The sequence below is a fragment of the Salvelinus sp. IW2-2015 genome, linkage group LG34 (genome assembly GCF_002910315.2).
Source record: "Salvelinus sp. IW2-2015 linkage group LG34, ASM291031v2, whole genome shotgun sequence".
Lineage (NCBI taxonomy): Eukaryota > Metazoa > Chordata > Actinopteri > Salmoniformes > Salmonidae > Salvelinus > Salvelinus sp. IW2-2015.
In genome coordinates, this window is record NC_036873.1 from 2,330,945 (window position 1) to 2,343,478 (window position 12,534).

The following is a 12,534-nucleotide window of genomic DNA, read 5'->3' on the forward strand; positions in this document are numbered from 1 at the left end:
AAACTCACTGGTGCTTCCCTGCGAGTGTCCTTCTCCTAAGTGAGTCTCGTCTGCATTCCATATCAGAGGAGCATCGCCCTCCACTTTCACCTCATCTACGACCAGACCCTCTCCTTTCTTATCTAGGAAGCCTTCAGAGTTTACACTACTACTGTACTGGTTCCAGTCCGCTCCCATTGGATTAGTCTGTGTATCTAAGTCCACAGGCATGTCACCGGGTAGCATCTCTGTCCCTGTAGCGTATGAACAGGACGGATCATTGCCAGTCTGTAACGTGTCACCTGAGTCCTGATGGGACAGAACYGTCCTCGTGCTCGGGTTACCATAAAGTAAATACTCTGAGCGGGGAGCAGGTGGACAGCCAAGTTGCCCCAGCCCCATTAAAGTCTCTGTATCTGTCTCTGACTTGAGGACGGCGTTCAGCGTTCCACTGACCTCCGTGATTCTGCGTCGGGTCCTGGACAGCTCTGGGGCAGCGGTGGGGTCCTCCGTGGCTACAGGGGGGACTACTCCAGTCTGGATGTCTCTGCTGTGCCGTGGGTCCTCCTCCTCTTCAGACCTCTCCAGCTTGACCCCAGGACTTGCATCTTCAGACTGACACAAGAAAAAATGAGGTAATTACTGATAAATGAGTAGAATTAGATAACAATGTCATAGGGAAATCACACAAGCTCCCCTATGGCAGATAAATGAGGATGTACATGTAAGCAAGTGAATAGCTGAGGGGAGCCTTTCTGAAATAAACTGGCCACATTTGATGTAGTGTAATTTTGATGTAATCAGGGTCTAAAATTAAACACCCACCAATTGCGTGTAGATTTTGACATTGGCGGGAAAGAATGTCTAATTCACCTGCTACGTTAGTGGGTGGTCACAGTCAGGGCTCTACAGTGCAAGCATGTTATAAAAATAGTCAAGTGAAGTATGGGCACAAGTGCAAGTTGTGATATATAGCTAAATAAATGCTGCAGTAGCTGTTTTGAAAGTATTTCAGGAGTTTTGTTTCATATCTGGTAATGCACAAAGAAATCGGAATTCAAACGTTACAGCTACCCCACCTTGCAAAGCAACACTGCCTGTCTGGTGGGCTGTGGGCGAAGTGCTGAAGGACTTGATTTTAGAAGCAATGCGCTCAGCCTTAAATGTTGGTCTAACTTACTCAAAAGTCTACTAAAATGAGACATTGTCCTTGTGTTTGTCTATTTACATTGCTTTGTTCACAAGCTAGGTTGCTTTCAATGTTTGAGTTTGCTTCCACGGCTAGCAAAAAGAGACATGGTCGATCTCTACTAGTGAGATCATCACAGGCAAGTGTCCCTGTTACTATGGTAACCTTAAAGGGGCAGCTAAACATTTTTGCCTCTACTACGCATGCTCATGTTTTTTACATTTTTATTATGGTGGCAAAAATATTTTGTCTGAAAAAAAATAGAAATAAATTCTGTGTGGCTGTTAGATTATAGCTTTAATTATGATTTTTTAAATATTTTTTATCTACCTGCCACAGTGCCTGGTATACAAAAAAAGTATGTTTTAGGCCCTGGATGTAATTCTATTACACTAACCTCTATCACGATAACGTGCTGGGTTGAGGTTCCACACCCTTCATCAACAGTGATTGGCTGGTCATCTCTCCATGTATTGTGTCCCRCTGGCTTCACAAAGCTTCTGTGGCTTCCAGTGAGATGTCCTTCACCTGAGAGAGTGATTGGGGGAAAAGAGGTGGTTAGGTTAGCTACTGTAAATGCTCAACACTATATTATACACTGAATATACAAAACATTAAGAACACCTTCCTAATACTGAGTTGCACCCCCTTTTGCCCTCAGAACAGCCTCAAYTCATTGGGGTATGGACTCTACAAGGTGTCGAAAGCATTCTACAGGGATGCTGGTCCATGTTGACTCCAATGCTTCCCACAATTGTGTCAAGTTGGCTAGATGTCCTTTGGGTGGTGGACCATTCTTGCACGGTGTGTCAGACTCAATTATTAATTTGATAATAATTCAATATCTTAATTTAAGATGATACTAAATGAAGCAAACTCAGATTTGTACAATAAATCACATACACTACCGTTCAAAAGTTTGGAGTCACTTAGAAATATACTTGTTTTTGAAGGAAAAGCAAWTTTTTTTGTCCATTAAAATATCAAATTTATCAAAAATACAGTGTAGACATAGTCATTTACAACATTAACAATTGTAGCTGGAAACGGCATATTTTTAATGGGATATCTACATAGGCATACAGAGGCCCATTATCAGCAACCATCACTCCTGAGTTCCAATGGCACGTTGTGTTAGCTAATCCAAAAACCATCATTTTAAAAAGGCTAATTGATCATTAGAAAACCATTTTGCAATTATGTTAGCACAGCTGAAAAGTGTTGTTCTCATTAAAGAAGCAATAAAACTGGCCTTCTTTAGACTAGTTGAGTATCTGGAGCATCAGCATGTGGATTCGATTACAGGCTCAAAATGGCCAGAAACAAAGAACTTTCTTCTGAAACTCGTCAGTCTATTCTTGTTCTGACAAATTAAGGATATTCCATGCGAGAAATTGCCAAGAAACTGAAGATCTCGTACAACGCTGTGTACTACTCCCTTCACAGAACCACGGTGCACAACTGAGCAAGAGGACAAGTACATTAGAGTGTCTAGTTTGAAACAGACGCCTCACAAGTTCTCAAATGGCACATTCATTAAATAGTACCCGCAAAATACCAGTCTCAACGTCAACAGTGAAGAGGCGACTCCGGGATGCTGGCYTTCAACTTGCCCAGTACAGCTTGGGTTGGCCTGATATTGAAAGACCAATATGGGATTCATGATTTTAGGTCATTCAGAGTGTGTCACGGTTTCTCAATTTTTCACACAAAGGTGCCTTTCCTTCGCCAGTCATACCGTTTGGAAATGTTTGGGCAAAATGTAAGTATACCCACTTCTCCAAGCACCACTACACAACTGGAGATAATATTTATAGATCGAGTGATTATGTTCGATACATCATTGTTTTCAATGAGTAAATAATATGAAATGCAGTAAATTTGATAGTGTCTTTGTGCAAGATACTGTAGCAAGCTAAGTAATCAAGAGAATTATTGCATACCATCTCAAAACTGACCAAGACAAAATTCTGGTTAACACATCTAAATTCACACATGTGTAAAGGGGAACCGGGTGACACCCCCCCTACAAAATGTACCTCTTGCCATTCCTCTGTATCGGTCGAGGACCTTGACACTACTGGGACGACTGGCGAGGACACGCTCTCGCATTGTCTTCTCTGCGCGCTCCCGTGCCACCTTCAGTTCGATTAGCTGAAGTTTCCTCCGCAATGCCGTGATTTCTTTCTGGCTTTGAGTTAYTTCCAAACGAAACACTGCATAGTCGTCGTCTACGAGTTTACAGATCTCTGCCACGGCTGCATTCGCTAGCACCTCCATAATGGAGGCTATTTGAGTGTGAAAAACCAAGGCCATTGTTAGCTAACGTTAGCAGCTAAGTTAGCGTTACTTACTAGATAACGTTAACATATATCATCCAAGTCCTGTCGCCAACGCGAATGAAATATTATTTGGGGTAAGTGTTTAGTGCTGTGCAGTTAAATTCGTCATACTTTGAATTCCATGGTTGTTAAAATGTCTAAATGACAAAAACACAAACGTGAAAATTGTTCTTGACCATGTTTACTTCTGTTTACTTAGTCTTTGGAATTTGGTTGGCGGATCGCATCCAAATTGTAGGTGCATACACCGCCACCTACCGTCCTGGAGTGTGAGGCCAATCACAGCCTACCTACATAAAATTATCTTAATTAGTCCTGGTCCTCTAAGAAAGTTACATATAGCCGTAGACACCTACACTCGTTAAAAACCTATTACCCAATTTCACTACTTTTACCCTATCGTCTCCTGCACCATACCAACGGACTGGGAGAACGGGACACCACCCCTCAACACACCCAGTAAAACTCTTATGAAGTCAAATCTTATACCCAAATACATCTCTGCAGCTGCCACCACATCCATTTTCTGTGATTTACTTTCCATTTCTGCGGTATAGTTGATAACCATCGCTAAGAAGCCAACCTTACTGAAGCATAACTCACTCGTTACCCTATCCCTCTGTACTGTTACAACTCAATTACACACTGGGATCCTCTCAGGACCCTCACCCGTGACCCATCCTCCTCCACTTTCTAAACTGCCTCAGCATACTACACCCTCTGCATTAGTCTGACTGGCCACTTCAATTTACCTCTCTCGCACTGGACACATCCAAACCCCAGCAAGATGGGCACCCCTACAGTTAACACACACAACTACACAATCCTCTGTCCCATGCCCTCCTGCACACTTCCCACATCTTGGAATCTCCCTCCTACACGCTGCTGCACCTGAAACAATGCAGTGGATTTGGCACCTGAAACAATGCAGTGGATTTGGCACAAAAGCTCTAACAGGATAACTGATATCCTAACATGACTGCCGGGTAGACTGACTCAATAAAGGACTGACAGTGACTCCTCTTTCACCACCCTCCCCACCGGGTCTGCGACGCACCAAATGGGGGGCGTCACAAACACCAGGAATCTAAAACTTCAATTGCTCCAGCGCCACACTTAACGCTACCCCAGAAATCACTCCTTTCTATGATGCCCTCTTCCTAAGAGCAAAGCAAAAAACTGATCTTGACCCAAGTTGCGTGACACGGAGTGCCTGCTCCCTCTGATCAGAAGAAACACAAACAAATATCACAAGTTCACTACAGGTTACCTTCACTGATTCAACTGCACCCAACTCCTTCTACACTGAAGAGAAAGGATCTTACGGGTTGGCCTCATTGCTCAAAGGGTGTGGCTAAATAAAAAGTAAAGCACGCTGTTCTTTGAAATACGGTACTGTTTATTACATTACACATCAAATCTCCCGTTATGTTCGTCACTACTTACCACAGTCAAAATCATAAACCCTGCCTATTTTTACAATTTCTGTTCTTAAAATCGGATTTTTAACCTATTAACCTTAACCACACTACTAACCTTACGCATAACCCAGGAATATAAATRTGTGAATGGTGCATATAGACAGTATATGAATAGAAAAGGCTTGTACAACAGTAAATACAGTGCATTCGGAAAGTATTCAGACTCCTTCCCCYTTTCCACAATTTGTTACGTTACATCCTTATTCTAACATGGATTTAATGATTCCCCCCCCCCCTCTCATTAATCTACACACAATACCGCATAATGACAAAGCGAAAACAGGTTTAGACAAAACAGGAAATACCTTATTTACAGTTGAAGTCGAGAAGTTTTACATACACCTTAGCCAAATACATTTCAACTCAAGTTTTTCACAATTCCTGACATTTAATCCTAGTAAAAATTCCCTAATTGACGTCATTTGACTCAATTGGGGTGCCTGTGGATGTATTTCAAGGTCTACCTTCAAACTCAGTGCCTCTTTGCTTGACATCATGGGAAAAATCAAAAAGAATCAGCCAAGACCTCAGATTTTTGTTTGTGTAGACCTCCACAAGTCTGGTTCAGCCTTAAGGTACCACGTTCATCTGTACAAACAATAGTACGCAAGTATAAACACCCATGGGACCACACAGCCATCATACCGCTCAGGAAGGAGACGCGTTCTGTCTCCTAGAGATGAATGTACCTTTGATTTGCACATTTCGACCAATTCTCAGAACAGCAGCAAAGACATTGTGAAGATGCTGAGAGGAAACAGGTACAAAAGTATCTATATCCACAGTAAAACGAGTACTATATCGGCAGAACCTGAAATGCCGCTCAGCAAGGAAGAAGCCACTGCTCCAGAACTGCCATAAAAAAAGCCAGACTACGGTTTGCAACTGCACATGGGACAAAAGATCGTACTTTTTGAGAAATGTCCTCTGGTCTGATGAAACAAAAATAGAACTGTTTGGGCCATAATGACCATCAATTATGTTTGGAGGAGAAAGGGGGAGCTTGCAAGCCGAAGAACACCATCCCAACCGTGAAGCACGGGGGGTGGCAGCATCATGTTGTGGGTGCTATTGCTGCAGAGGGATTGGTGACTTCACAAAATAGATGGGCAAATTATGAGGAAGGAAAATTCATGAAATCAGTCAGGAAGTTAAAGCTTTGGTCGCAAATGGGTCTTCCAAATGGACAATGACCCCAAGATACTTCCAAAGTTGTGGCAAAATGGCTTAAGGACAACAAAGTCAAGGTATTGGAGTGCCATCACAAAGCCCCTGACCTCAATCCTATAGAAAATTTTGTGGGCAGAACTTAAAGCGTGTGCGCAGCAAAGAGGCCACAAACTGAAGTCAGTTACACAGCTCTGTCAGGAGGAATGGGCCAAATTCACCCAACTTATTGTGGGAAGCTTGTGGAAGGCTACCCAAACTGACCCAAGTTCAACAATTTAAAGCAATGCTACCAAATACTAATTGAGTGTATAAACTTCTGACCCACTGGGAAGTGATGAAAAGAAATAAAAGCAGAAATAAATCACTCTACTATTATTCTGACATTCACATTCTTAAATAAAAGTGGTGATCCTAACTGACCTAACAGGGATTTTTTACGAGGATTAAATGTCAGGAAATTGTGAAAAACTGAGTTGAATGTATTTGGCTAAGGTGTATGTAAACTTCTGACTTCAACTGTATACTAACAGCCCTATGAAACCCTTTTAAAGACAGAATGACACAATACAATAAACAAGGGCAAAATGCAAATGGATTATGGCAGCCATATTGATTTTTGGACACCATATTGGATTTGAGGCTAAATCCATGGAGGCCCCAAGATAATCTTGGGTGCTTGACTTAATTACAAGACTAGGAGCTAAAGATACAAATCATTCAAGCAACCTCACAACCCCAAAAAATCAATTCCATGTCTGAGCCCACTTGTTAGACAGATTACAATAGCCCAAACATGGAAAAAAAACATAACTATTATTTTGTCAGGCAGGACCATACAGCACTGAATGAGAGCACATATACTTGGAAAGTTATTAATCAGTACCAAAAAGTAAAGCTTACATTCATCATACATATTCATAGTTGACATTTCATCTATTGTATCTGTGTTTACAGGTCTATATTTCCTAGATGCATTAAGATATCCTAATGCTGTTTGTATGTAGGTAGAACTACTATCTAAAAAATGTAGGGGCTTGCCACTAGCCTATTAAATTCATTATGATCTAAAAGGCTAAACTGATCCTAGATCAGCACTCAGAGGCTTTGTGGATACGGGCCCTAACCGAATACCATTCAGACAGTAGTTCAGTGCGCTCACCTCAGTGCTGCTCAGCTGGTTCCTCTGTGGGTTCAGGAGGTGTTCAAGACCCTACTCACACCCCTCCTTGACCAGCAGCACCTCTGGACCCTCATCCTCCTGAAAGAGACAAGTGATAGACATACACTCCTTCAGGTACACACACACACACACACACACAGGTAAAACACACTTTCAACATGGAGTGTTTGCCCATCCCAACTACGTTTGAGTCCTTTACTGTAGTTAAAGAATCACTTCATTGTTGTTAAACCCATCATGGTGGACATAAATATGTTGTGGGTAAATGAGTCAGCTATGATAAGTCAAAATCATCAGACAAACCTTAAACTATTTTAATGTTTACAGTAGGTGTTTGTTAGTGTGTGGGTATGTGTAGGTATATTTAGTAAGTGTATATTGTTATAAAGCGCTGTTGGATGTATGCAGAGTAGGGTGAGATCAGATGTGATGTATACTAAAGAGAGTCTCAATGAAAGTCTTAGAATGAAAAGTCCCATTTTGTCTTTATTAAACATAAGTGTTAAATACACAATATGAAAACTACAAATACACGTCTCTCTGCGTGCCTGGCAGACATCTCAGGTTAATGTCGGCCCAACACCTCAAGCACAACAAGAAGGAGCTGCTCTTCCTCCCAGGGAAGGCCTGCTCGCTCCAAGACCTCTCCATCACAGTTGACAACACCATAGTGTCCTGTGCAAAGAACCTTGGTGTGACCACGGACAACACCCTGTCATTCTCTGCAAAGCAGTGACTCGCTCCTGCAGGTTCATGCTCTACAACATCCGTAGAGTACAACCCTTACTCACACGGCGCAGTWCCTAATCCAGGCTCGTCATCTCCCGTCTAGACTACTGCAACTCTGTTGGCTGGGCTCCCTGCTTGGGCCATCAAACCCCTGCAACTTATCCAGAACACTGTAGCCTGSCTGTGTTCAACCTTCCAAAGTTCTCCCATGTCACCCCGCTCCTCCAGTGGCATCCAGTCGAAACTCGCATCCACTAAGACTATGGTGCTTGCCTACGGAGCAGCACGGGGAACTGCTCAAACCCTACATCCCAACCTGACCACCTTGTTCTGCCACGTCTTGTCCTTTGCCTTGATGACAGCTTTGCACGCTCTTGGCATTGTCTCAACAAGCTTCATGAGGTAGTCACCTGGAATGCATTTCAATTAACAGGTGTGCCTTCTTAAGTTAATTTGTGGAATTTCTTTCTTTAATGCGTTAAACCAATCAGTTGTGTTGTGACAAGTTGTGGAGGGTATATTTGGTAAAAAAAACAAGTCCATATTRTGGCAAGAACAGCTCAAATAAGCAAAGAGAAATGACAGTCCATCATTACTTGRAAGACGAAGATTAGTCAATCTGGAAAATTTCAATAACTTTTTCTTCAAGTGCTGGAAAATACCAAGAAAGTTTTTCAAGTGCAGTCGCAAAAACCATCAAGTACTATGATGAAACTGGCTCATGAGGACCGCCACAAGAAAGGAAGACCCAGAGTTACCTCTGCTGCAGAGGATAAATTCATTAGAGTTAACTGCACCTCAGATTGTAGCCCAAATAAATGCTTCAGAGTTCAAGTAACAGATACATCTCAACAACTGTTCAGAGGAGACTGCATCAATCAGGCCTTCCTGGTCGAATTGCTACAAAGAAACCACTACTAAAGGACACCAATAACAAGAAGAAACACGAGCAATGGACATTAGACCGGTGTAAATCTGTCCTTTGGTCMGAGTCCAAATTTGAGATTTTTGGTTCCAACTGCCGTGTCTTTGTGARACGCAGAGTAGGTGAACGGATGATCTCCGCATGTGTGGTTCCCACCGTGAAGCATGGAGGTGGTGGTGTGATGGTGCTTTGCTGGTGACACTGTCAATRATTTATTTAGAATTCTAGGCACATTCTTGGTTAAGACCAGCATGGCTACCACAGCATTGTGCAGCGATATGCCATCCCATCTGGTTTGGGCTTGGTGGGACTATCATTTATTTTTCAACAGGACAATGACCCAAAACACACCTCCAGGCTGTGTAAGGGCTATTTGACCAAGAATGAGAGTGATGAGTGCTGTGTCAGATGACCTGGCCTCCACAATCACCCAACCTCAACCCAATTGAGATGGTTCGGGATGAGTTGGACTGCAGAGTGAAGGAATAACAGCCAACAAGTGCTCAGCATATGTGGGAACTCCTTCAAGACTGTTGGAAAAKCATTCCTCATGAAGCTGGTTGAGAGAATGCCAAGAGTGTGCAAAGCTGTCAAGGCAAAGGGTGGCTACTTTGAAGAATCTCAAATATGGTTCGATTTGTTTAACACTTTTCTGGTTAYTACATGATTCCATGTGTTATTTCATAGTTTTGATGTCTTCACTATTATTCGAATAATGTAGAGAATAGTAAAAATAAATAAAAAACCTTGAATGAGTTGGTGTGTCAACTTTTGACTGGTACTGTATATGTTTACATAGGCCATATATATCACACAATGGCTGAATGCAATATTCTACCCAGGAATATTCAGCACTGAAATGTGTTACTTTTGTTATTACAAAGGCATCTGTGGACCTTTCCGCTGACAATGAAATTAAAATGAATCTTTGACTTTAATGTAGGGTTTGAGGTATAGAGTGGAATGGTTTTTCAGTTGGTGTATACTGAGGTARCTCCTCTCTGAACCTCTTCCCGCAGTGCGTACACGCGAACAGCMTTTCTCACRTGTGGACCTTCAGGTGCTTCTTCAGCTGGTTCTGGTGTGGAAAACGCATTTTCACACTGGGGGGCAGCTGAAGGATTTCTCTCCTGCGTGGATCCTCTGGTGCCTCTTCAGGCTGGACGAATGAGAGAAGTGCATATGRCACTGGGTACAGCTGAAGGGTTTCACCCCTGTGTGGACCCTCTGGTGGATCTTTAGGTTGCCAGCCTGGGCAAAGCRCATGTGACACTGGGTACAGCTGAAGGGTTTCACCCCTGTGTGGACCCTCTGGTGGATTTCCACCTTCTGGAGGCAGCTGAAGCCTTTGTTACAGAACATGCAGAGGAACCGTTTCTCTTTACTATTGCCTGATGTTGCTCCCCCTCCCTGAGCCATGGCCCTTTGGTCCTTTGAATTCAATAGCTGATCGAAAAGGACGCGGCTGTGGGAATCCGAAGACCCCATTGATGTGGMCACTGTGTCGCGATCCCTGAACGCGTGTAAAGGGGAGTGGGTKGCGACATTTKGATTAGTCTCTAAGCTTTCCTTATAATCTAYGAAATCTCTGCCTTGTGAGTGTCCTTCTCCTAAGTGAGTCTGGTCTGCATTCCATGTCAGAGGAACATCTCCATCCACTTCATCTAYGACTATAACCTCCCYTTTCTTATCTAGGCACCCTTCAGAGTATACACTACTACTRTACCGGTTCCAGTCCCCACTAGACAGATCAGTCTGTGTCTCTAAAGACAAGAGCATGTTGCCAGGGTCCATCTCTGTAGTGTAAGAACAAGAYGGATCATCACCTCCAGTGTCTAACGTGTCACCATCACCATCTCCACGGGAATGAACCTGGCTCTGGTGAAATACCGGAAAGTACTCTGGGCCRGGAGCAGGAGGACAGCCCAGTGGCCCCAGCCTCTCTGAGTCTGATCCGTGGTCAGATCCTGTATGTAAGAGCCTGTGTGTTACAGTTAAAGTCTCCTTGTCTGTCTCTGACTTGAGGACGGCGTTCGGCATTCCACTGACCTCCGTGATGCTGCGTTGGGTCCTAGGCGGTGCTGGGGCAGTGGTGGAGTCCTCCGTAGCTATAGGGGACACTTCAACCGCTCCAGTCTGAATGTCTCTGCTGTGCCGTAGGTCCTCCTCTCCTTCAGCCTTCTCCAGCTTGACTCTAGGACCTGCAGCCTCTGCATCTGCAGACTGACAAGAAGAGAGGAGGTTATTACCGGCACATGAGTGTAATTGGATAACAATGTTGCAGGGAGGTCTCACAAGCCTCCCTATGGCAGATAAATTAGGATGTAGATGTAAGCAAGTGAATARCTGATGGAAACCTTTCTGAAATAAACGGGCCACATTTGATTTACAAATAACTGGAATCTTTTTATGCAACACTATTACACTAACCTCTATCACGATAACRTGCTGGGTTGAGGTTCCACTCCCCTCATCAACAGTGATTGGYTGGTCATCTCTCCATSTATTGYGTCCYGCTGGCTTMACAAAGCTGCTGTGGCCTCCAGTGAGATGTCCTTCACCGAGAGAGTRTGATTGGGGTAAAATAGGTGTTTAGGTTAGCTACTGTCAATGCTCAACACTATATTGTACACTATTGACACTGTCTAGAATTGGCAAGGATGTAAGGTAACACTTCTCATAACTTCTTGATATACTATTTATAGATCGATTTATGTTCCATGCATCATATTGTTTTCAATTAGTAAATAACAGGAAATGTAGTAAATCAAGAAAGTCGTTAGAATATGATAGTGGCTTTGCGCAAGATAGTTAATTAATCAGGGGAATTATCCAAAAACTGACCAAGACACAATATTGGTTAACACATCTTAAGTCACAAATGCGCAGAGGTGAAGGGGGCGACAAGCCCCGCAGCTAGGCCYTCTGAAAAATGTACCTCTTGCCAGTCCTCTGTTTCGGTCGAGGATCTTGACACTACTGGTACGACTGCCGAGGACGCGCTCTCGCATTGYCCTCTCTGCGCGCTCCCGTGCCACCTTCAGTTCCAGTAGCTGTAGTTTCCTCCGCAATGCCGTGTTGTCTTTCTGGCTTTGAGWYATTTCCAAACGAAACACTGCATAGTCGTCGTCTACGAGTTTACAGATCTCTGCCACGGCTGCATTCGCTAGCACCTCCATGATGGAAGTTATTTGAGTGTGAAAAACCATACAGTTAGCCATTGTTAGCAGCTAGATAGCGTTACCAAGATAACATCTATCAACCAAGTCCTGTCTCCAACACGATCTAAACACTACCTGGGRAAAGTATGTGATGCTGTGCCGCTAAATTAGTCATATTTGGAGTTACATGGTTTCRATAAACGTCGAAATAACAACCCAAAAAACGCTAACGTGGAAATTGTTCATGGTCAATGTTCACTTCCGTTCAAACTAAAGAGAAGTGATCTTATTGGTTAGCGTCATAGCTCAAAGGGTGTGTTTAAATGAGAAAGTTACGCGGGCTGTTCTTTGATTTGTGCTGCATATAGATGGTGACGC

At 43.3% G+C, this 12,534-nt stretch overlaps 2 protein-coding genes across 2 annotated transcripts in view; both read right to left on the reverse strand.

Annotated features, from left to right (window-relative positions):
* Nucleotides 1–12,534, reverse strand: part of LOC111958308 (uncharacterized) — a 148,861-nt gene that overhangs the window by 122,179 nt on the left and 14,148 nt on the right. Inside the window, 1 exon segment of the mRNA XM_070437149.1 lies at nucleotides 8,441–8,443. Within this exon segment, the coding sequence (XP_070293250.1) occupies nucleotides 8,441–8,443 (3 nt within the window).
* Nucleotides 9,328–12,448, reverse strand: LOC111958381 (uncharacterized). The gene is made up of 3 exons (XM_023979636.2): nucleotides 11,934–12,448; nucleotides 11,426–11,550; nucleotides 9,328–11,218 (listed from the first exon to the last, which is right to left on the reverse strand). The coding sequence occupies exons 1-3, from the start codon at nucleotides 12,214–12,216 to the stop codon at nucleotides 10,094–10,096; spliced, it is 1,533 nt and encodes a 510-aa protein (XP_023835404.1). The 5' UTR covers nucleotides 12,217–12,448; the 3' UTR covers nucleotides 9,328–10,093.